This window comes from Dermacentor albipictus, chromosome 7 (assembly GCF_038994185.2).
Source record: "Dermacentor albipictus isolate Rhodes 1998 colony chromosome 7, USDA_Dalb.pri_finalv2, whole genome shotgun sequence".
NCBI lineage: Eukaryota > Metazoa > Arthropoda > Arachnida > Ixodida > Ixodidae > Dermacentor > Dermacentor albipictus.
In genome coordinates this window covers 127,919,856-127,944,450 of record NC_091827.1, presented here as the reverse complement: position 1 = coordinate 127,944,450, position 24,595 = coordinate 127,919,856, and the positions used below count along the sequence as shown (strand labels likewise).

Here is a 24,595-nt window from a genome sequence, read left to right as displayed (position 1 = left end):
CCACGCGCTCTCGGACCCGCGACAGAAGAGACTGAGGCCGTACCTACCAACTGTTCGGCCATATTGCAACATTACAGGCTCGAGCGTCGAGTGTACTTTCCACCACACCCTAAACTCGACAGAGAAGAAAGCCTGATCCTCAGACGCCTGCAAAGTAGTACGTACACGCACGGAACGACAATGCATCGCCTCTACCCGACGCTCTACGGATACCTCTGCCCACTCTGCAACGTACCCGACACTCCGGCACACTTGCTCCTGGAATGCCCGTGGCAGGAAGGCAGCGAAATGCAACCAGAGACGCACGCAAAACGAGCAATAGAAGCAAACGACCTATTCGAAGCGTGGGAGGCCAAGCTAACCCTCGGGGACCTGGAAGACCAACGACAACTCGTCGCCAAGGCCAAGAGGGCAGCCGAAGCCAGAGGGTTCCTGGACTAAGGAGCCTTCCCACATTAGGGTGATACCCGTCCTCGCTCGGGACACTGTTTCGTATAATAAACGTTTCTTTCTCTCTCTCTCTCTGCACGGAAAAAAAGAACCTTGGTTTTAGCTGGGTTAATTTTGAGGCAGCTAGAATGTGACCAAAATACGAGCTTCTCAAGAAAGTGATTGCATTTTGATGCTGGATCGGCTTCATCAGTTCCGGAGAGTATGTTAGTGCTATCATCCGCATATATGATAAATTTTGAGCTTGTGTCAATATGGACAATATCGTTTATATATACGTTAAACAAAAGGGGACCTAAAATACTGCCTTGGGGCACACCACATTTTATATGGAGGGGAGATGAATAGTAATTGCCAATGTACACACACCGAGTCCTGTTGGCTAAGTATGAACGGAATAGTTCGAGCTGCTTACCACGAACCCTGTAGTCCGAGAGTTTTAAAGGGCCCCTGAAACGGTTCGGACAAATTTTGTAGGCGCGTAGGGTACAGCTTAAGTACAACATTCGCACCACAATTTAAGTGAAGCGTTACGTATTAATGGAGCTGCAAGCGATTAGAAGTTACCCTCCTCCCTAGCTATGCTTTTCCTCCTCAACTCGCTCGCCGAGCGAGCGGCGCTAAGCTCCGCCTTCACTGGTTCAGCGTCACGATGCGACGTCACATCGCTCACTTCCGGTTGTTTAGGAGCACGCCCCCTCCCGCGCGAGACCTCTCCGCTAGCCGCTTGGCCGTCGACCGAGAGCTATCGAAGCACCGTGCGTTGCGAGCATTCTGTCGTAGCGCCGAACGTGTCCGGTACTCCGCTAAAAACAGGCAAGCTGGTCATTTCGGCAAATGACTGGAGGCATAAACTCAAGCTGATGAAGGAACTTCAGCGTAGACGTACGTGAGCAGCCTGATCGGTCTGCACGGTCCAGACACTTGCTGGCGCAGCGCTTAACCAGTCAAACAAAGCGCTAATATTGCTCTAACCAAGTGTAAAGCATTTTAAACATTTATAAATCAACGTGTTGATGATTACACTCCTGCGAAAAATACACACCAGCAGCAAAGAATACACTTCGTTGCTGCTACTGTGTATGGTTGAGCTCTGTGCCACCAGGTGGCTGCACCGTGCAGACCGTTCACATTTGCCCTTCTCATCTCGTGGCTCATCCCGGCACAGTCAAGCGGCCAGACCCTGTCCCCTTGCGCTTGCGTTTGCCCTAATACTGGACTCGCGGTTTGCAGGTCGCTAGGTTTGCAGTCCACAAGGCAACAAAGTCGAATCATAGTGCTCGCGAAAAGACTGAGACCGACTCTTACCGCGGAGCTCTCGTCAAAATGGAGTACGTTGTAACACAAGCAGACGACACTTGCTGTGTGCCGGAAGTGCTGATAATACCCTACACATTGATGCAACTGTTTTTAAATGGATTGAATGTTACCTTTCCCAAAGAAGGCAATGTGTAATACTGAATGGAAAATGCTCCGAATATTCAAATGTTACGTCAGGAGTCCCACAGGGCTCCGTTCTGGGTCCGTTATTATTTTTGGTGTACATTAATGATATCTCTGCCGGAATTTCATCTTCTATACGGTTGTTTGCGGATGACTGTGTTGTGTACAAAAAAATTTCCCATCACAATGATACAATTGAACTTCAGAACGACTTATCAATCATTCATGATTGGTGTACTAAATGGAAAATGACTTTGAACATAACAAAGTGTGTACATCTCTCATTTACTAAAAAGAAGAAACCAATTCAGTCACGGTATCATCTGAACAACGTACTACTGAAGCAAGACAGTACGTATAAGTATTTAGGTGTGCTACTGTCGTCTGAATGTTCGTGGAAACCACAGGTAGACAGTATCATAGCCAAAGCTGGTAAAGCTTTAAATTTCATTCAGAGAAACCTGCGATGTTCACATGCGAATTTAAAACGTATGGCATATACAACTTGTGTTCGACCACTCTTAGAATATGGCTGTGTTGTGTGGGACCCCCACGAGGTAACCTTCATTGCCCCTCTGGAAAAAATACAAAACCGTGCTGCCAGGTTCGTCTTGGGGCGGTACGGAAGAAAGGAGAGCTGCACTGCAATGAAGGCTGAGCTAGGATGGGAATCACTTTCTGCCCGCCGCAATAAACTGAGATTAAAATTTCTATATTCGATTTATTACAATAAAACAGGAATTAATAGGGAAATTTACCTACTGAAACCTCATTACATCTCAAAACGAACTGATCATAGTTGCAAAATCCTCGAGTATCCTGCCAAGACGAACATGTATGCCAACTCATTTTTTGTTCGAACAATTACGCGGGTCTTGAAATCGCGAAAAATGGTCAAAAATGGCAATTTTCAAAAATTGCGTTTTTGAAGTCTTTAATGTCCCAACTATGCCTCTACAAAATATTATGGCGCAATTCCTACTCAAAGTATAAAATAAACGGTAATTTATAAACGTCGGTGAGCCGAAATTGAACGCCAAGCGCGAAGATTTGCCTCATTTTCAAGCTGCCGTAGCTCCGCGCGACGCGTACCGATCGGCGCCATCTTGGTCTCGTTTGAAAGCTGGTTTCCCGCTCTCCATTCTGGCGCCCCTCGGCACGCTGTTGACCCTCGTGCAGCGGAGGGATTGGCACCCGTTCTCAAGCGGGAAATCGTCGCGAGACAGCCGCTGATTGGGTGAACCGGGCGCCTCCTCGAGGCGCAGCCCTCTGATTGGCCGTGACGTATGCTTCGCCTTCCGCGGCAGCGTTGTCCGACTCCTTCACGTCGTCTGCTTTCGCCTGCACGCACGTCATTTTTCGAGCTCCTCTTTGTTTCCTAGTATTTTTCGTTCTGCCTTTTTCTTTATCGTTCTTCTAGATATTTTGGCTATTGGGTCGCTTCTTTTAACCACGAATTTCTTGCTTTTGCGTGCCTGGTGGCTTTGTTCCGCGTGTCACGATAGTGCGAGACGCGCGCTTGAAAGCAAGCACGCGAAAAGCAGTCGGCAAAAAGAGACGCGCATGGAATAAGAACAGCGCTACATCGTCGAGAACTACAGCTTCGGTGATGCCGCAAGCTGCTGTGCCCTTGGTGGATGCGGCAGGACTGAGCTCGCCAACAACAGCTTCGCCGGTGGATGCGGCTGAACAAACCCCGTCGACGCTAGCTTCGCCTGTGGACGCGGCTGGACAGTGCCGATCAGTGTCAACTTCGTTAACGCAAGTCTGTGCAGTGCCGGTGGATGCGCCTGGACTAAGCCCGTCGAAAATGCCAACTTTTGAGACGCTGCAAGTCGCTTCGGATTCCGTGTCGTCGGAAGCGGCTGAGCCGGCTGACCTAAGCCTAACGTTGACTTCGGCGTTTCCGCACGCCGCTTCGGTGCCGACGGACGCGGCTGAACCGAGCTCGCGTGCTCAACGCTTCGACACGGTGTTTTTCACGGAGGCGGAGTGCGCGGGGCGCGAAAATTACGCAGACAACATTAAAACTTCATTGGCGAAGCAGTCCGCGACTTCCCGCAAGTTCGAGCTAATGAACGTCGGCACAGCAAGTGAAGATGACGATCGCGGCACAGAGTACATCATCGTTGATCTCTCAGTGCTAAAGAAGATGTTTGTGTCCACAAGCTGCAGCAAGTGTGGGATGACCACTCTCCAACTCGCAAAGTGCAGTGAGAGAGAATACGGCCTAGCAGTGAAGTTGGAGCTCACATGCTCAAATTGCGATTTCGCCGAGCGGCACTTCTCGTCGCCACGAGTGCCCGGGAAATCCAACATCACGCCCTTTGAAGTCAATTTGCGGGCAATGAAGGGAATTCAAAGTATAGGCAAGGGAGCGACTGCCCTAGCAGATTTTTGTGCCACCATGAACCTCTCTCACCGAGGACTTCACCACAAGACTTTCAGGGGGCATATGGACACCATGGTGAAAGCTTGCCAGGCAGTAGCTACTGCTACAGAAGCAGCAAGCGTCAAAGTGGTGAAGGACATGTACAAGAACTTCCTGAATCCACCAGGAAATGTAGATGTCATATTTGATGGCACATGGAAGACACGTGGTCACAATTCAAATATTGCAGTAGGCTGCATCATAGAGCTATACACTGGCCTAGTACTGGACCATGTTGTGCTCTCGAGGTACTGTCGTGGGTGCCAAGGGGCACCTGATCCCAGTGATGATGGGTACGGTGACTGGGCTGTGAACCACAAGTGCATGAAAAACATCGACTGCAATGCCGGCCGGATGGAGACTGAAGCAGCTATCATTTTGTTCAACAGGTCTCTGGAAAAAAATGGGTTGCGGTACACAACTATACTTTCTGATGGTGATAGCCGCACCTTTCATGCATTGACCTCAGGAGAAGTGTATGGATATATATCCATTGAAAAGAAAGACTGCTTGAACCATGTCCACAAGCGGATGGGGACGGCTCTTCGCAACTTGGTGGAGAAGAAGAAGGCACAAGGAGAATCTCTTGGCGGAAAGGGCAACCTCACCCAAGATAAGATAAAGAAAATTACAAACTACTATGGGTATGCCTTGCGGAGCCACAGCCACGACGTTGCAGGCATGAAAAAGGCAGTGCATGCCACGCTGTTGCACATGACCTCGACAGATGAAGCCCCAGACCACAGTTGCTGTCCTCAAGGGGTTGATTCGTGGTGTGCCTTCAATCGTGCTTTGGCGAACCAAGTGGAGCCGTCACCACACAAAAACCCTCTGCCAGGCCACGTTCGCACTGCTCTTGAGCCAATATTTGCAAGGCTGGGCGACGAGGCCCTCTTGGAGCGCTGCAAAGATGGCATGACACAGAACGCCATTGAGTGCCTACACTCTGTCATTTGGAGCCAAAGCTCCAAGAACACGCATGACTCTTTGCTGGCTGTTGAAAGAGCTGTTGCAGAAGCAGTTTCTCGCTTCAACCAAGGAATGGCAGCAACCAGCAGAGCTGTTGCAGCACAGCTTGGTTACAGTCCTGGGAGCTGCCTCATTCGTAGGAGCCTTGAGAAAGATAAACAGAGGCTGTGCAGGTCTGATAAAAGTCACACCAACGCTGAAAAGGTGAAGAAGAGGATGGCCAAGAAACACAAGCCTGACAGAACCCAGGACTACTGCCCAGGACTTTTGTGAATGTGTGGCAGATTCATAGAAAATAGCAGGTGACTTTTTGAGCTTTTTTTTTTTGTCAAAGGCCAACGCAATACAGAAGTTTTCACAATCTTTACATGAACAGATTTCTGTGAGTTTGGTATTATTGTGTTCAGTAATGACTGGGCTGCATGCTAAAGCATTAAATTTTTCCATGTGATAGGTAAACAAAAGTGGCAGAGTAAGCAAAACTTTGAATGCAATTTTCTCAGCTTTGCTTTTTTGATCAAATGCCTTTGCCTTACGGAACTTTTCATAATGTTTGCATCAACTGATTTTATTGAATTAGGTATCATTTTTTTCAGTGAAACCTCAGCTGCATCCTAAAGCTTTCCATTTTTCATTAAACCAAATAGACTAGCAATTAGGTCAGGTGTAAGCTAATTACTCCTGCATTGTTTTTTTCTTCCTACTTTGATATTCATTCATGACCTATATGATGACTTTTTAAAAATTTCTTTAGCTTTAGGATGTGCAGTAGGTCCTTGGAAATGACAGCTATTCTTTAAAACTAGTTTTTTCAATTAAGAAATTACCATAATGGCCCGTAACAAAAGACCTATGTGGGATCAGTTATTTTGCGATATCTTCATTTCTAAATGAGATATATCAAATCTGAATATATATTTGGAATCAGCATTGAAAGATATATCTGCATGCGAATTTTCAGGAAGATACGTTAAGAAATAAAAAAAAAGTTTTCAAGACCCTCATCCCCCCTTAAACAGTGGAATAGGCTGACTGAAAAGCAAGTGCATTGTGTGAACGAAGATGTATTTTATTCCATGTTGTAACCCCCCTGCTGTAACGCCTTCGGGCGCTGTGGGGTAATTGATGAATAAAGAAATAAAGAAATAAAGAAGTGTACTAAAAAACTATTCTTGTGTATTCTCTTTAAGTTATTTTCTTTTTACAAAAACAAAGTAACTAACATTCCAACTATTACGAGCATCATTTGTTCACCATAAAGTTGGAAAAATTATCGACCACGCGCCCTGGTCAGCCAATCAGATAGCTCGCCCATGTGACGTAATATGGGTTATTTGCATCATATGGGTAGGGGCGGCTTAAAATTCCACCGAGCAGTGCGCTGCGATCGGCAGCGATGTGTATTTTTAAAACCTTATAATAAATTACACGCTTTACGCAGAGCACTTAGATGCATCAATTAATGATCAGAAGAACCTACTCTAACGACTCAGTACGTTTGTAGAAAATCGCCAAAATCGTTTCAGGGTCCCTTTAGGTGAATCGAATGCCTTATTATAATCTAATGAAAGACCGAGAGTTATATGTTTATTTTCAATGTTTTGTAGAACACTTTTTTAAGAGTTAATAAAGCTGTTTCAGTAGAGCATCCTTCAAAGTTCTGGAGCTTCTCTTGATCCAACTGTTGGGGTGTTAGCTTGGTGGAACTAAGAGGAAGCTTGGTTCTTAGCTGACAACCCATGAGTAGTTCCACAGGGCTATACCCATTTTTCAAAGGAGTCGACCTGTAAACTAAAAGCGTGAGGTAAGGGTCTTTCATCTTTGTCATGGAATTCGATATTTTTACCGCAGCCTCAGCAAGTCCAATACTTTATGGATAGTGAGGGCTCGATGTACTATGCTTGAAACCGTAGTCTTGAGCGAAGAGTGAAAACCAAGTCAATGAAAACTGCGAGCCATTGTCGGAAACCACTTTGTCAGAAATTCCATGGCGTGCAAACGATGACTTGAAGAGGTGGACTACAGCTGCGAATGTGAGTTCATCCAGGCAAACCAGTTCATGGTATCTTGACTAATGCAGTTGAACCCACTTATAACAATATTCAAGTGCCACAAAAATTCCATTGTTAAAACGAATAATTGTTACAACCAAGTTGCATGAAAAAATCCATATTGGGGGGCAGCAGAGCTGATGTGAGAAAACGATACAGGCAGGGAGGCCAGTACCCCTCCCCACCACCTTCCTGCACTCGGCTGCTGATCGTGTTCACTTGTTTAAGGGAAGCGGCTACACTTGAAATACAACTTTTTTATTTGTGGACAGATCTGAATGAAATTTTCACACTTTGTGTATCTTAATATGCAGATTCTAAAAATATAATTATATTTCCATAGAATAAGTTGTTTCTCATATACTCTAAAAGCATTGTATAAGCTGGGTCCTTTGTTTGGAGGAAAATTAGCATCTAAACAGAAAACCCTAACACAGTAATTTGAGTATAAAGACTACCTAGAATGTTCAATGAGTGCCATAAGGTATTAATCAATGTTCTAGGCTAATCTGAGCAAGAGTTAGAGCTCACCAAAGTTGTGAGAAAAAATGCCATCTTGACATGTCAAGCATGTGACCGATTTCAAGAACTTTTTGAGAAGAGTACTGCTTTATAAAGGTGCATATTGCTTACTGCATACATTTCTTTTTCTGTAAAAAAAAAATTATGCTGATAGCTGAAATAGGACAGAAGCTATTTTACTTGCAAAATTGGAAGTCTGTCAGAATTGTTGTTTTGAGAAATCAAAGAAAAACATTCTGCAACATCTTTATTGGGAACATACAAATAAAATCTCAAGGAAATTCACCAGGGGCACAATCTGGATGCATTCTATCTTTATGCCGCTTTTTTGCTAGCTTCCTTGCACTCCAAGAGGCTTCTTGCTTCTTGCTGTTGTTAGTATTTCGATGGCCGTCTTTCTCCTTTGCTCGCTGAGATGCAGTGCCACGAATATTCATGTGTAGCTGCTGTAGAATTGCAGTGGATGCAAGCAGGTTCCCAGTGTTGAAGAATAGGACAGCTTCCCCAACAGCAGCTTGCACGGCAAAGAGAGATGCATGCTGTACACTCCAAATAACTGAGTGAAGGCTCTCATTCAAATTCTGTGTCTTGCCTCGCTGGCATCTCTAGAGCAGGGTTTTTTCAGGTTGTCGCGTATATACAGGCAGCACTGCTTCTGCCACACGTTCTGGCAAGTTGTAGTGGTGCCTAGGTTCAGGCTCTCCCTTCGCACTCGCAGCATTGTGACGACAGAACATTGTCAGAACATTGCTGAGAGCCCGTACTCTTTGGCGGGGTCCTTGAAAGCATCACCACTTTCTAGCCGCACCTGGGACACAGCAAGATCCACGATTGCAAATTCAGTTCTGCCGTCGTTGATGTCCTCTTTCGTGTTGACACCCAGCAGCTTGAACTTTCGTTCCATTGCAGACTGCGACACCAGGCACGTTTTCCGGCGATCGCTGCGCACTCGCTACTTTCCTCAGTTGTGAAGGAAACGGTGCCTGCACGATCTGTGCCAACACTCGTGGCGTGGGCGGACGAAGTGTTGACGCTAGACGTGCTGGTTTGCAGCTCGGAACTCGATCCGGTAGAATGTCCAGGCAGACCAGCAACTGGAAACTCCGCGAGTATGACAGGCCTAACTGCCTCCGTCACGCATTCCACAACCGCTTGATGCCTAGTAGCCTTGAGACGACGATCTTTACCAGCCATCCGGGCAGCAAAATGAACACCTTATCAAACGTCGTCGCGAAGCAAGCAGCCGAACAAACGTAGACAACATAGACAGCGGCGCGATAAAACCAGAGATAAACAAACGTAACGAAACGCGAGAGCGGTTAAGCGCACGCCAAAGAGTGCCAGCACTCTTTGGCGTGCGAGAGAGCGAGGCGCGCAGGGGGGTGTGCATGCTTTGGCCAATCGGCGGCACGGACGCATCCTTCATAAATGACGCAATAGCGTCGGTTTCCCTTCCCCGACGCCATTTTGAACTGGCGCAAAATGTGCACAAAGAAAACAGCTTCAAAACAAGTGCAAGGTGGTGGCCACCGGCCACTGCATTCGCTAATGGCGACGGCACGAAGTTTGAACATTTTTGATCAAATTTTGCTGATTTCACGTTCACCCTGGCCCCTTTAAGCGAAATTTTTTATTATTTTCCGATTAAATTTAGCTTCTAGATTTCGCGAAGGGATTCTTGAATGTATAACCGTAGCGAAAATGCACTTTTCCGAAAATCAACTTTTTTGTTATTTTTTGCAGTTTCAAGACCCGCATCCCCCCTTAAGTGGCTACGGCTTAACGAGCTTTTACTGTAATAAGCTTCGAATTTCAGAAGAGACCCTGGCAACACATTGCAGTGGACTTGTTTCAATTTAAGAGCCAGTGATGGTTGATTACATTAGAACCCACTTATAACGATACAAGTTTTAACAATGAGAAGCTGCTGCACCATCAACTTTTGTATGTTTTCCATAGTGAAGTAGCCTGCTTACTACAATGCCTCTATGCTGCATTATCGTTTATAAAGATGAAGTCTGGCTCCTGGCAGTCCGAGCCGAAAGGTAGTGAAATGCGAAATCCTTCAAAAGAAAAAAATAAAACAAGAAATTCGCTCCGCTGCACAATAGACTGCTGCTTCAACAGTCGCCACGCACTCATTTTCCAGCCATCTCTGTGCGCCTCTGTCACGTCGCCCTTCCGCCCCTCCGAACCCGAATGGGCTGCACCCATAGCCCTAAGCCACCTCACCCTCTGAAACACGAATGGACCACGCCAACTGTGCTGCTCACAGATTGCTTGCATGTTGCTTGCTGGCTTCCCATTCAGTGAAGTTCTGCAAATGGCTCAATCGCTCGTGTTTGTCTTTGTTGGTTTCATCAAAATCGTTCCTGGCCCTGAGGTTTCTCAACCTCATTTTACCAACAGTTGGTTTGACTCGCCGCCGAAACAGAAGATGGCTCATGCGCCCGCTGATAATCGGCAATGCATGACCTTGCCAGTGAAAAGAAAGCGCACTGCTACAGATTTGGAAACTAAGTGCTTCTAACCAATGAGGCGATTGTCACGAACATGCTTGCATTGGATAGAAACGGCGACGACGGCAGCTATGACTTGGTAGGGCAGGCTGCCTCAACATTGTCATCACAGAAGGCCCGGCATGATTCAGTCCCTCTGGGACTTCGTTTTCTCAAGGAACCTTCTGCGTCACTATATGGAGCACTTGGATGCCTTGGAGAAGGATATCGGCAAGCACTGCGTAAAGCATGCACGGCTGATGGACATAGGCTTTTCTCGTGCAAGCCGGTGAAAAGTTTGTGGCGAGATGCTTGTGGCGATCTCTCCTTAGTGTTTCTTCTGGATTTCTCAAGTTGACAGGCTGCCACGGCAGCCTTCTCACAATATTTAAAAGGCCCTTTTTGGCGTTACCAAAGGGATGCCTTGGCGGTGCTCGCATATCACTTGCCACCCATGACACATCTTTGCAGTTGCTATAGCAGTGCCATTCTTTAACGCCGACAGCCGTGGCTTGTTACACACAAGTGGAGTGCCCAGGAAGCAGTCAAGAGGGGACATGGTGATTAGAGATATCATACTTATTTTTAGACCAAATTCAATTAAAATGCATAGACCTGTTCAGTTTTTCAAGCTGATTTCAAAAGTGCAATTATTTTTTATAGGTCAAGCAATTATGGAGGTAATTAAAAGTACACTACTATTATTTGTGGAGACAATAGGTAAAATAACTCTGGACAGAAAGCTATAATTAATGCATGAGTGGACAGCTTAATGTTTAAGGAGTGAAATGCTGCAAGCAGTTATCAAATCCAACAATAATTAGCCATTAGCAATAATTAGCAATTAGTCCATTGTTTACACCATTGCTACAAGGTCACAAGAACAAAAGGGGAACAAAAACTATAGGAAAATGAAAAACAAGAATCTGCTTGCAGCACTTCAAGCTTTATACATTTAGCTTTATATACAAAAAAAAATTACAGCTCTAGCTGTCCTAGATCTTGAGATATTGTTGCCACAAACAAGCAGGGTGAATGAAAAGCTTGTTTTGAGAAAATTGCATAACAGACACGCAACTTCATTTATTCAGGAATATCATGAAATACCAGCCATAACAGGTTAGTATGCCTCTGGCAGATAGTCAGCTTGGGAACTGTTTCCTGTGTGGCACTTTTTCAAGGCTCGACTCATGTTTTCGACAGATCCACGCTTTCGAGCAGAAGCCTTCATTCGCCGCTGATCTTTCTCATTTATGCGGTCACTGCTTACTCTGCTGGGGTAGAGGCTCAGCTCTTCAAGTATAGACGCCGACGTTCTGAAGTTGCCTGCATTAAACTTCAGCACTGCCTCCGCCACAGCTGCCTCCACATTGAAGAGAGAGGCATGGCGCTCCTTTGGTGCAAAAGACCAGATCACTGAGTGGAAGCTCTCGTTGTTGTTTTGGGTCTTTCCCCGTTGGCACCTTTCAAGCAGTTTTTAATCATTCAAGCGCTCGTATATGGGGAGTAAGGCCTGGCAAACATGAGGACGCAAGTTGCGAGGATGTTTCGGTACAAGCTCGCACCTGACCTGTGCAGCATTTTGACGGCACCAGGAGTTGGGGCCTGTTTGGCAAACTGTATGGTTTGCAACAGTGTCGTTGGAGGTGATGTGATGGTACGTAGCCATCACTGCCTTGTGCATGCCATCCACATGTCCTTTGTGCATTTTCAGCGCCCACCCGTAGTACGCGCTCAGCCTTGTGATGAGATCTGCTGTCAGTCGACCCTTTCCGCCAAGGCTCTGAAAGCCCGGTGCTTTGTACTTCGTTACAAGGTTGTGCAAAGCTGTGCCCATGTGCTTTTGCACATGATTTACGCAATCCTCCTTGTCAATCTCTATGTATCCATACATCTTTTTCTCTTGCAAGGCAAGGTACGTGCAACTGTCCCCATCACTGAGCACAGTGGTGTAGCGAAGGTTGTGCCATTCGAGAGACCTCCTGAAAAGAATAAGAGCGGACTCCACTTCCATTTCTCTCGACTTCTTGTCAGTGTTCCTCTGGCACTGTGACTGGTGACTGGCCTTCCAATCTTCGAAGGAAGGATTATCTTCTTTGGGGCCCCGCTCGCATGCAGCGCAGAAATTGCTCAAGACAACACAGTCAATAACAAAACCAGTGAACCGTTCAATCACGGCGCCGACGCCGATGTGCGATTCATCCATCGTACGACACCACGATGTTTCCAGGATTGCTAAGGCACAACTCAGTGTAAAGATCGCGCACCGACCGACCGCACTCGCTTGTCAGGTTGCGGGCCGCGCGATCGGCTGCAGGTGTCAGCTTTCCCTTGACGTAGCTTTGCCATGTCTTTGTGTAGAGTCCGCAACGGCTTATGTTCATAATTGAGAACACATCATTCAGGGCTGTATGGCGATTTCCAGTTGCCTGCATAGCGTGAGCGGCGAGAACGTTCACAGTAAACAGATTCACCTTTTGTGCACCGCGCACACGTGGCGAGCTCCAGTTCGACGACACCACACCGCAGTTCACGCACGTAAGAAGCAACTTCACAGCAAGTCCGTATTCATGCTCCTCTCTGATTATATTTAAGCCCCACTATATGTGTTGCAATTGGCCGCCGCAAGCATAGTGTTCACTGCACCTAAACTGACAACGGTAAACACAGTCCCGTCAACTGGGCACGCCGTGGTATCGGAGCTATCACCTAGTACATCTCGCTTCCTTTCCGTCGCGGGAATTGACGAGAGGCACTGCAGTTTTTCTTGCGTTTTCCTTTTGCCCTCTTCTATTTCTGCGGGCTGCAGAAACTTCATGTCGTGACGCACGCTACCTTCGGTACCTCCGGCAGGAGATGAGGGCAAAGGGCTTGCTAGGCCTAAGCCTACATTGGCATTATCGGCGATCCGATCGGCGATAGCGCCGGCGGGCGCCACAATTGCTGGTTTGCGGAGCGCTTCTTGCAGTTCTCAATCAATGTACGTCGCACCTTTCTTCCACCAAACTTGTTCCTCGTGTGGAATTTTCTTCCCAAACGGGCCATGGCAGATGGCGCACTGCCGACTGAAGCAGGGAGCAGACGATGAGAAAGAAATTACGCCAATCATATGGCGCCCTCGAGTCACGAGCACTCATCAACAAATAAGAAAGCGCTGGGACCCTTTTTTGACGCGGTAACTGAAGGAATCCAATGGCTGCATAAAGCCTGTGTTGGCGGGAAATTTAACAAAAAAGAGCGCTCTTTGAAATGAGACCAAGATGTCCACGCTACGATGTGTGGAACAGTAGCTGCGTTTCGTAACAGAAGTGCCGTTTTAGTATTAATTTCAGCTCAAATTTTGCTAGTATTAATGAAATGAAGTAATGCTGCGGCTACAATACCGATCAAATAGTTTAGAAATTCGGTCTGGTTGTGGGAAAGGGGCTGTAGATTTCAGAAACACTATTTTCAAAATGTTGTTTTTTTTTCGCTATTTTTTCGTCTCAAAGACTCATGTCCCCCCTTAAGGGGGGACGCAGCCCTCGAAAACCGAAAAATTGAGAAAAAGTCCATTATTGAAAAACAGTATTTTTGGGTTGTATGTCTCATAAGCTACCTCTTCTGTGATTATCAGCACCTAATACAACCGCAAAGTACAAAAAAATGCTACTTTTGAGGCCACTGCGGCCCACAAAATGCACACAAATGCCGAAATGAAGCCAAACTTCACGCGCGCGCCATTCCCGGCCCATGCGGCCTGCCCGCACCATCTTGGTGTAGTTTCGGCCATTAATTCTTTGTCTTTGATTTGCCGCCTTGCAAAATGGCATCGTCGGCAAGGTTGAGGTGCGATTGGCGTTTTCCCGCGATGCGATGCGGAGCACTGATTGGCTGGAGCAGCACGTTCAAATCCCGCGGGCTAAAGCGCGCCTGCCATTGGCTGCTGCGCGGGCGGCAGCGGCGGCAACTGCTCCCTTTGATGCCGCGCCAGCCATGCTCACGTCGTTGTTGCCCCTTGCTCCGTCCGCTTTAACAGAAACCTGCTTACGAGGTGCTCATCGCCTTGCGCTATCTTTTAGATTATTTTCTCAGCTCTTCTTTTTCTTTTTTTCGCTAGTTCTTTGCTGCACGCGATGCCAGCAACGAAGCCCAAGACAGTGCAGATGTTCGGTGCGCGGAAGCGCGATATGCGTCTTGTACGAGCATCGAACTTCCGATCTCCCGCAGCGAGTGCCGACTACGTAGACGCTTTCAGCGGCGGAACTGTGCTATCGGCTGTCACCAGTCGGAAATCCGACACATTGAGTGTGTCTGAAGCCCCAAGAGCTAATTAGAAGCTCCGCAGAATTAAAAAAAAAAAAAAACACGTGTTCAACTTTAAGGCCCGCTTTCTCGGAATGGATTTTTTCACTAGTAGTTGTGCTGGGGAAGGCGATATCTCAAGAACCGCTTTTCAGATTTGTGTGCCGTTTGTCTTATTCTCTTCCTGCATGACTTTGCCAGGGGGCAACAGGCTTCTTTTTTTGAAAGCTAGTGCAGTTAAATTATAATAGGCAATTAATTCTTGATGAATGTGGTCATTACTGGCTACATCAAATTCAAAGTTGTGTTAAAATTTTTCGGAGGAAATATTAAAGGAAAGGGCTCTGCAGGCCCCTGGGATATCTATCAACGGATCATCACAGTGAATTTCAGCTTCCTAGAATGTCCTGGCATTTCTTCAGGCTCTTCCTCAGGCATATACATGAACCACCTAGTTAAACCTCAATAACTCTGGAACTAATAAACACATCTTCGTGAAACTTTGCAGTTCCTCATAGTTCGGTGGTGTGAATGTACCCTGAAAGTTTCATTCGGATATCTTAAAAAATAAAAGAGTTCAGTCTCCAGGGTAGCCTCCCCCCTTAAAGAGTAGTTTCGTTTTAAAAGTAGTAAAGTCAAATTCCCGACTCAGTGGCGATTGAACATAATGCGTTTTTTATCCGCATAAACCATACCAGTTTACTGCGTACGTATCGGTTACCACGTAGTGTCCACTTTTCGTCGCGCAAACACGGTGATGCGTCGTCTCAATCGGGCGGCCTGGCAGAATAACAAGCCTCAGAGATCAGAACAACGGCCTCCAAGGGCACTGTGCGTTTACGTGTGAAGCCACATCAACATCATTTCGGCACCGCGCCAGAGAATGTTGTGGCGTCGTGCAAGCGAGGACTCGCGTCATGCCAAAGCTCAGATAAAAAAGACGCCGGGTGCTCAGCGTAGAAGAAAAATTAGACATTGTTCGTGCTATCAAACTTGACACGAAGAAGTCGGCATTGGCACGCGACATGGATGTACTGTTGACTACAGTGTGTGGCAGTTGGAATGCGAAGTTGCTCGGCAGTGCTGCTGCGACTGCAAAGAAGTGTCGACTACGAGGTTCGACTTTTCGCCATCGTTGCCTCTGTTGTTGCTGAAGTATCGCCTAGCGACAGTGATACGGATATAACACGGAAAGTGACAGCACAGGTGATTCAGGCCTGACAGTGGCAGAAGCTGCGCGTTACGTCAGCTTCATGAATGCAATCGTCGCGATGAGAACAGCACCCCACAATGAAAAGGTACCCCGCGACTTCTGCAACGCTACTGCTCCTGTGCACGAAGAATATGCAACACCAACGAGGAATCTGCCATGCGAGTGTTTGCCGAGAAGAAGGGGTTGGCTTGTAGCTTCAGTAAGTTCGAAGCCGCTGTCACTGCTGCTAGACCGCCACGGCATCAAACGAAAATAAAACTTTTGTCGCGTAGTGAACAACTACTGCATGTTTTTTTCCCTTTCATCGCACTCTCTTTGAGCTCCGTTTTGACAGGTAGTGGGCGATCTCCCGCTATTTCGGCTAAACAGTACTACCGTTTAGTAGGTGCTTTTTTCCGAGCTCCGGCCAACTACAGTTTAACGAGGTTTCACTGTACCTGCAGTGTTCGATGGCAGAGACCGATGCACAGCTGGACACCCGGGAACAGGGCAGTGGTTATCTGGTTGCCAACCACCAGGTTGGGGATGGACGGCTGCAGCTGGACTGCCTCTCGCGCCAGCTGAGCAAAGAGCTCCCTGCAGAAGAGCACATTCTGCGCAGCCTCCAGACGCTGCTGCCAGTGGGTCTCGGGGCTGGAAAAGGCGTTCTGTGGCAGGTTGATGCTCAGCTGACCACTCGCAATCGTCTCCACGTCTGCACGGGAGGTCACGCACAACCCAGCTCACCACTCGTTCATTTTTTTGAAGGCATCAGACAACAGGTGAATCTCTTGGTTTGTTTTTTGTCATCAAAGCTCTCTAAACAAAGGGTATGACAAAAATTGGCAATCTGTAAACAGAATCTCGAGGGACCAGGGAAATAAGTTCCATTCACTGCGAGTTCCATTTACTGAGAGCCTGACCTCAAGGGTATGTAAGATGCTCTTTTGAAAGGAGCAGGCACTCAATTGCCAACAGATAACATGGATAGCACATGTGATTACAAAGCTTCTTGCACAGTATCTATCTGCATGCAGCCACTGGCCAGAACTAGCAGGACTTCGTCTCTTTTGCACACACCTAGGCATTTCGTGCGTCGGCAACTCGGACCCGCAATATTGCGTGTTCACTCTATTATGATATTGCCACGATAGCTTGTCACAATATCTATCATACAACCCCCCCCCCCCCCCCCTCCTCCCTCTCTTCATAAAAAGAACCTCATCATGAGCTCTGTTCACTAGACCCCTTGGGCGGCACAACATCTGGCTGCAGAAGTGATCGAGGCATCATACAGAAGTACAATTCTGGAAAGCACCTAGCAGCTGCATATCTATCACTGGCTCTCTGATCCTAAGTTCCACAGCCATTGTCAGGTGAAGATGACTTGGAAGGCTACTTACACTCAGAGCCTTCATTCAGTAACATGGTCAATTCTACCAAATGAAAAAAAGCCAGACAGCCACACATTTAGTATGGCCATTCTTACAAAACATTGAGCTTCAAAACGGTCCCATTTGTATTGCTGTAGATTCACTTCAGCAAAAGCTATATTTGTTTGAAACTTCAAATGCATTTATTTCAGTTCTATGTTTCTGACACCGTACTCAGCCTTACAGGTGTTATTTCTAGGCTCGTTTTTTTTTTTTGGCAAAAAATGACAAGGGTGGTACCATTTTATTCACATTGAAATGATCTGGGGGGTAATGCTATTTTTATTACTCTTGCACCATGATGAAAATTACGTTTAGGTATAGTACTCGCTGCTAATTAGAAAAAAATTTGCATAATAAATGCAATTGTTTTCTTGTCCGTAAAATGCTTCCAAATGAATAAAGATAGCATCACCTCCTACAGTAGGTCTTTAGCAACGGTGTCATGCGTTTAGTTTTTCATTTAGCAAGACGGAATCGTCAAAAAGCCCCATAACGAGTTTAAAATTAACTTCACTTCAGACCTCAATATTTTTTGAACTGCTACAGCTATCAAAAATCTAATTACAGATTTGAAATCAGCAAGAAAAATTACCCGAGACAGTGGAGTTTACTAATGATTCACCCAAATATAAGAAAAAAGAATTTTAGGACCCATGTCCTCCCTTAAAAAATAAAGTAGTTATCACAAAAAAAATTTTTTAATTGCCATTTTAGTGGAGCGGCCACTCTCGAAGTCATCTTGGCCTCTAACGTGAGCGCATTGCACAGGTGTTTCTGTGCCATATCACGTTAAGGGGTGACGTGGCGTTCAACAACTTTCAACTTTATTTCTTCGTGGATTTTTATGAAAATTGGCAGACTTATCAGCAACGCTTCTGTGATACTACCGTATAAATTTCATACAGATATTATTAGAACTTCTTTATGTATAATATTTTTCTCCTTCTGGCCTTGTTCCAAGCCAGAATCAATTAAAAAATATGATAGAACACTTGTGCAAAGCACTGTGCATTCTAAGATGAATGGTTGAGGTCGCGACATTTTTAGATTTCTTTATTTGCAATGAAATTTTTTTTAGTTCTCATTTTTTATGAGGTGAATGTACCACAGACGTTTAGGCTGTGAGCAAGTAGCCAAATGAATTGTAGTAAAGACAAACTGCAAAAGCAAGAGTGTCATGCCCTGGACAGTACATTCAGGATTACAGGGGGAAAAAACGGAACCAAAATAGACCTTGTGGTCACAAAGAAATCAGTGGTACAAGCAAAGCAGGAAGCAAGAAAAGTTATTTTGAGAAAGAGGCTTTCAAAGTTGTACATTAGATTTTACATTATCAAAAGGCACCGGGGTTGTAGTCTTTTGTGTCCTTTTCAGTGCGCAGCTTTTTGAGTGCCCTGCCTTTGGTTTGATGTGTCTTGCATGACTTTTTTTCTGTAAGACATCCTTTTTTGCTGCTCTGCGAAGTTTCTATCTTGAAGCATGTTGTCCCAGTTGCAGTCCAAGTGTTGCACAATACTCAGCATACGCACGACGGGCCCCAGCATTGTGTTTGCAGACTGCCTCATGGACGGCTGTCTCTGTCGCAACCAATGATGCCTTTTTACTTTCGGCAGCAGCAACCATGACCGAATGAAGGCTTTCGGCAGTGTTCTTCAGATTTGTATGCCGTTTTTTTTTTTTATTCTGTTCCTGAATGACTTTGCCAGGGGGTAACAGGCTTCTTTTCTGAAAGCTAGTGCAGTTAATTTATAATAAGCAATTAATTTTTGATGAATGTGGTCATTACTGGCTACATCAAATTCAAAGTTGCCTTAAAATTTTTTGGAGGGGAAATTAAAGCAAAGGGCTCTTTAGCCCCCTGGGATATCTATCAAGGGATCGTCACAGTGAATTCCAGCTTTTTACGATGTCCTGGCATTTCTCCAGGCTCTTCCTCAGGCATATACATGATTCACCTAGTTAAACCTCAATAACTCTGGAAGTAATAAACATATGTTCATGACACTTTGCAGTTCCTCATAGTTCTGTGGTATGAACGTACCCTGAAAGTTTCATCCGGATAGCTTAAAAAAGAAGAAAGTTCGGTCTCCAGGGTAGCCTCCCCCCTTAAAAGGCCAGAAATGCCGCGGGGGGAAACACAGCAAGCGGCGTGGAACAGTTTTGTTGTGCACCAAGATGGACGGCACAGATAAACGGCCACTGCTTGTAATCGGCAGCAGTAAGAAGCCCCGCTACTTCAAGGGAAATCGTCGGCTGCCCGTACAGTACACCGCGAACCTGAAAGCATGGATGATCCGGGCCATATACAATACAGACAGATCAGGCCTTCGATACAGACATGCGGAAGGCAGGCAGATCGGTCTGCCTTTTTTTGGACAATTGCAGTGCCCATCATGTCGATGGCGTGGAACTGGGAAACGTGCGCTTGGTTTTCTTTTCCACCTAACTGCACTTCCGTGCTGCAGCCGCTTGATCAAGGCATCATTCGTAGCGTCAAGTGCACCTACAAGGAGAGGCTGATTCAACGTCTGCTGCTGAACCTCCAGTTGAAGCGTCCTATCGTAGTGGACATGTTCATGGCGCTTGAGATGATGGCCGCCACATGGGTTGTGACCTCGCCAGCCGTGATAGCTAATTGTTTTAATCATGCCGGCTTCATTGCCACTCGGCAAGCATCATGCGCTGATCCAGTGGCATCGCAAGAAGATTCGCCTGAAGGTGCACTAGTTGACAGTGCTGACGGCGCAGTGCCGCCATCACTGGCCCTCGCATGGGATGAACTTTTTGCCGTGACAGATGGAGTTCCAGATGGCCTCAGCATCGATGAGTTCGTTCTTTGGATGAAGGTGTTGTCGTCCATGAAGAGATGACTCATGAGGTCATCATAAGTAGCGTTTGCCAAGGTGCCGACGACGTCAACGACCACCAGGCACCAAATCAAGAGAGGACTGCGAACCTGCGAGATGTGTCTAGTGCCTTCGATATAATTCGATCATTTTTCGGTGAGCACGATGACGACGTGGCAATGGACCAATTCTTGCAGTGCGAGTCAAGAGCAGTAAAATTGCTGCAAGGCAAGGCTCGGCAAAGTAAGCTGAATGACTTTTGTCAATAATTTTTTTTTGCAAGCCAATTTCCTTCCCCGTCTTTTCTGCCTCATTCTCGCGCTAATGAAATTCCCGCAAAAGCGAAATGTTTTGCTTTCCCCGGCGATTTCGTTATTGTGGGTTTCGACTGTATATCGCACACCATGTTTGCTAAGGGACCTCCTGAATAGAGTCAATGCTGCTTCAAGCTCCATTCTGCCAGAGTTCACATCTGTGTTTTTCTGGCAGACATGTGGTACTTTCCAATCATCATAGCCTTCATCCCCTTCTTTGGGGCCAAGCGTGCAACCATGGCATCGGTTTCATAGGACCACACAGTCGAGCACCAGCCCTTTGAAAAATTCTATTACAGTACCGACACCTATGTGGGATGCATGGCCACATGTTAACCATGTCCCATCATAAGCCACTGTTATGTTGTTATTAAAGGTAGGGTTCATCTCCCTGTAAACATTGCGCACTGCCACCACAGCATCAGAAAAAATATTGGCAGCAGCTGTCTCGCTGGTAGGTCTTGAGATGTTTCTGAAATGTTTTATGATGCAACCCTCTATGGGAGACATTCATTATTGACCAGTAACAGGTCAAAGCTGTTGCCCCTTTGCCAGTACTTTTAACAGCCAATACAGCTATCATATTCACATCAAAAATTTTGCGACCTTCCTTTCGTGGCGATGACCACCCTTTATCAACAGCACCGCAAGACGCGCACGTCAGCATCATTTGCGCTGCTAATCCATGTCTTGTTTCCAGCTGAACTGAAAGTCCTGGTTGGGAGCACTGCTGGCACTTAGATTTGCCGAGAAACGCATCCAGGGCAGTCATTTGAACAATGAGAAACTCCTCCGCTTGTTCCGTACCAGCAAGCACCTCGCCTTCACCCGTCAGTTTCATTTTCCGCGCGGTCGCCGACAGCGAACTTGGTTTTGCTTGCACTTTCGCGGCGACCTCCCGGGATGCTTCGGCAGATACAAAACACGGCTCCAAGCGCACCTGAATGGTTCCGCCTGAACTTGTAGATGACGTAGCAACATCGTGCGAAGTGCCAAGATGATAATCGGACACATCCGAGGCGCGATTACTGGATGCATCCGGAGATGTGGAACTCGGCACGACAAGCTCAACGGTGCCGCTGCTGGTTGCACAAGATGTTTCGCCCGCATAAGAAGTGCCAGAGAGCGACTCCTCAACATCGTCGACACAAGTAGTAGGTATTCCGCCCGCGTGTGAAGTGCTCAGTGGCGGCTCTTGAACGGCATCATTGGCACGCATACGCATCCTGCTCCCATGTAGAGTCCTCGGCTGTGCGTTTGTGACTTCAGCATTATGCAGCACAGTACTGCCACGTTACCTTGAAGCAGTCATTTTTACCGTCGGCGATTTTCACTTACGAGTGCTCTAAGCATGAGCCGCCTTGTACTTCAGCGGTCGCCGACCCATGGTCACCAGTAAACTTCTGAAACTACGTCCTGCAAGCACTGATGAATGCGTCGAGCTGATACGTCCAAAGTAGCGTATCATAACACAAACCAGCTTCCGAAACTACCGTAAAAACCAGACTATAGGTCGGACCGGAATATAGGTCGATCCCCCAACTAACGAATTCTAAAAATGAAAAAAATATTTTTCAGTGGCAAAAGTACCACCGTCTGACAGTCACCTCGTATTGCTCGTGAGCATGTACGAAGCGTAGTTTCAGCAGCGGATCCACAAGTGATAAGCGCCTCCTCGCATCTCGGCTCGCCAGGATTGCCAGTACTTGCGGAACGTAGCTGTATTGTGTTGTGATATGCGCCTGTGTTCAATCGGCTCGCTGTCAGTGGGTGGAGAGCATACCGTAAAAACCGGAATATAGGTCGAACTTTTTTTTAAAAAACCATCGCAAAAAGACGACCCTCGACTTATATACCGGACATTGGCGGAAAAAGTATGGAAGTCTTACAACAATGGGCGGATGAAGTAAACAGCCGCCTTCACCATCGCCATCATCAGCAGCGCGGCGTTGGTTCTTTATTCTATGGCGTGGCAACATTGTGGCACCGGCATTTTGCGTTTCCACTGTCGCAAAGATATATTAATTAAAGGCTGCATTTTCCTTTTGTTTCAAAATGAGCAAAAGACGACGTCAATTTACCGTCGCCTTCAAGAAAAAGGCGATTGAGTATGCGGAAGCCCATGGCAACCTGGCGGCACAGCGCGAACTTGGAGTATCCGAAAATAGCATTCGGTAGTGGCGGAGGCAAAAGCAACGTATTACAACTTGCAGCAACCAAAAGAAAACATCATTTCGTGACCGGATCGCAGCGGACTGCAGAACTGGAAGGCAAGGTTGCGGAGTCCGTCCGAGAGCTGCGTGTAAGATCGCTGCCTGTTGTCGAATGCATTCGTTTGAAAGTGGTAGAGATCGCACGCGCCTATGGACTGGACAGCGAGAAGCACTCGTCATCCGACTCTGTTCAAACGTGTTGCTCTGATTCGGAGTAGCGCTTGCGGACTTCGTGCCCTTCTGTGTACGGTACACCCGACGAATTTTTAACAGTATTGCGCGCGACCGTCGATTTACGTGTTTGTCAGCACCTTTTATCATCACGGCACGGAGCGGCGAAATAGCGAAAGTAAGGGCATGTGAACACATACGCGTATCTCGTTTGTTTCGCTGCTCAGCGCCGTTAATACGGTGTTGACAAGCACGCGGGTCGATGGTCGCGCATTACCGCTAAAAACATGGCCAGGTGCACGTGCGAGCCGCATTTAAATAAATACTGTCACCATTGTGCAACCCACTGAGTCGCATTTGTTTATAGGTAAGGGTGTATGTCTTTCAGTACTTTTGCCACTGAAAAAGATTTTTTTCATTTTTAGAATTCGTTAGTTGGGGGATCGACCTATATTCCGGTCCGACCTATAGTCCGGTTTTTACGGTATATATGTATCGAGCAGCCCTCCTTTGAACCCTTTGAACCATGTACTCGTTTAGTTCTGTTTACTCAAGAGTTGAAAAAAATTTGGTTCTGTATGGCATTTTTTTGTTTCATTGCCATAAAACCAACGAACTCAACGTTTTAACTATCTCAGAAAATGGCACATCTAGATTCATGTTAATACAGAGTAAACCAATAACAAGCCGTTTAGGATTACGGATCACAATAGTGACTGATTTCCTAAAGCGCCATCAAGGCTCTTGTTTTGTTTACACGCAATCCTGTTCAAGCAATTTCCATTTGCCAAGATTATACTGTGCAGTCAGTGTCGCCCTCATGTAGAGTGCGGGAACAGTGGCCTCCGGGGTGCCGGGAGCCAGCCAGCAGCGTCTAACGGTAGTTGCTGGGCCCAAACGTACCCAGCAGCCACCGTCAAGCGGCGGCGGCAGCTAGCGTTGGACGTCGCTGGCTGCCTCCGGAGCACCGTGGAGGCAGCCGTCCCCGCACTCTACATGACGGCGACGCCGACTGTACATCAGCATGTTAAGGGAGAGCTGCAATTGCATACAACGCTAGAAAATACCCTTACCTTCGGATGCTGTTGTCCCTTCATAATGAAAGAGCCATCCTCTGTGGAACGCACTCTATGGAACAAAGGAAACCACGACCAAGTGTAGTCACAGAAACAAAAAAGGGGATCTATTGCACCGTGTTACATAAGGAATTAAGAAGGCCAGCAGCAAAACACATGAAACGGGGCACACCGAGGAATCAAGAAGGTTCTGCCTACCACGCAAGGACAGCAAGCAAATAATGTGCCGGAAAGTGATGCTCAAGTCGTTTCGTACAGTGCAGTAGTATCACAAATGGAGGCATGTTCCAGCGATCCTGGAGCTCTGGACGGGCACACCGATGAGTGTGCATTTGGTCTGTGCACAACGCCATTTGACAGCCAAGAGTTCCCCGTGCATCATCTTTCGTGTATTGTTAAGAACGGCCAGCTGCAGTGCAAGTTTTGCCAACCAGTTGTGACAGCAGCCGCAACTTTCCTGGAGCGCCGCCGCCAACCTCTAGCCATGGCATGACTAAGTCGACTTTGTGTCGGGAACAATATGCGCGTCCTCCACACTCCGTCGCTTCAGCTAGGATGCGTTTGACAAAGCAGGCTTTGTGCTAAAACCGCCACCGTTACGCTCTAGCCTCGTCGCCGTTGTGACTGAATGAGTTCGGCGGGCCAACGATTGTTACCGAACCCACCAACGCGGACCTGATCTGCTATGAGTGGGGGAGT

At 46.8% G+C, this 24,595-nt stretch overlaps 1 protein-coding gene across 5 annotated transcripts in view; it reads right to left on the bottom strand.

Annotated features, from left to right (window-relative positions):
* MED17 (mediator complex subunit 17) overlaps window positions 1-24,595 on the bottom strand; it is a 251,061-nt gene that overhangs the window by 147,051 nt on the left and 79,415 nt on the right. For all 5 annotated transcript variants that reach the window (XM_065438751.1, XM_065438752.2, XM_065438749.2 and 2 more), the window contains one exon: window positions 16,299-16,555. In XM_065438751.1, the coding sequence (XP_065294823.1) occupies window positions 16,299-16,555 (257 nt within the window). The remainder of the gene's footprint in view (window positions 1-16,298; window positions 16,556-24,595) is intronic.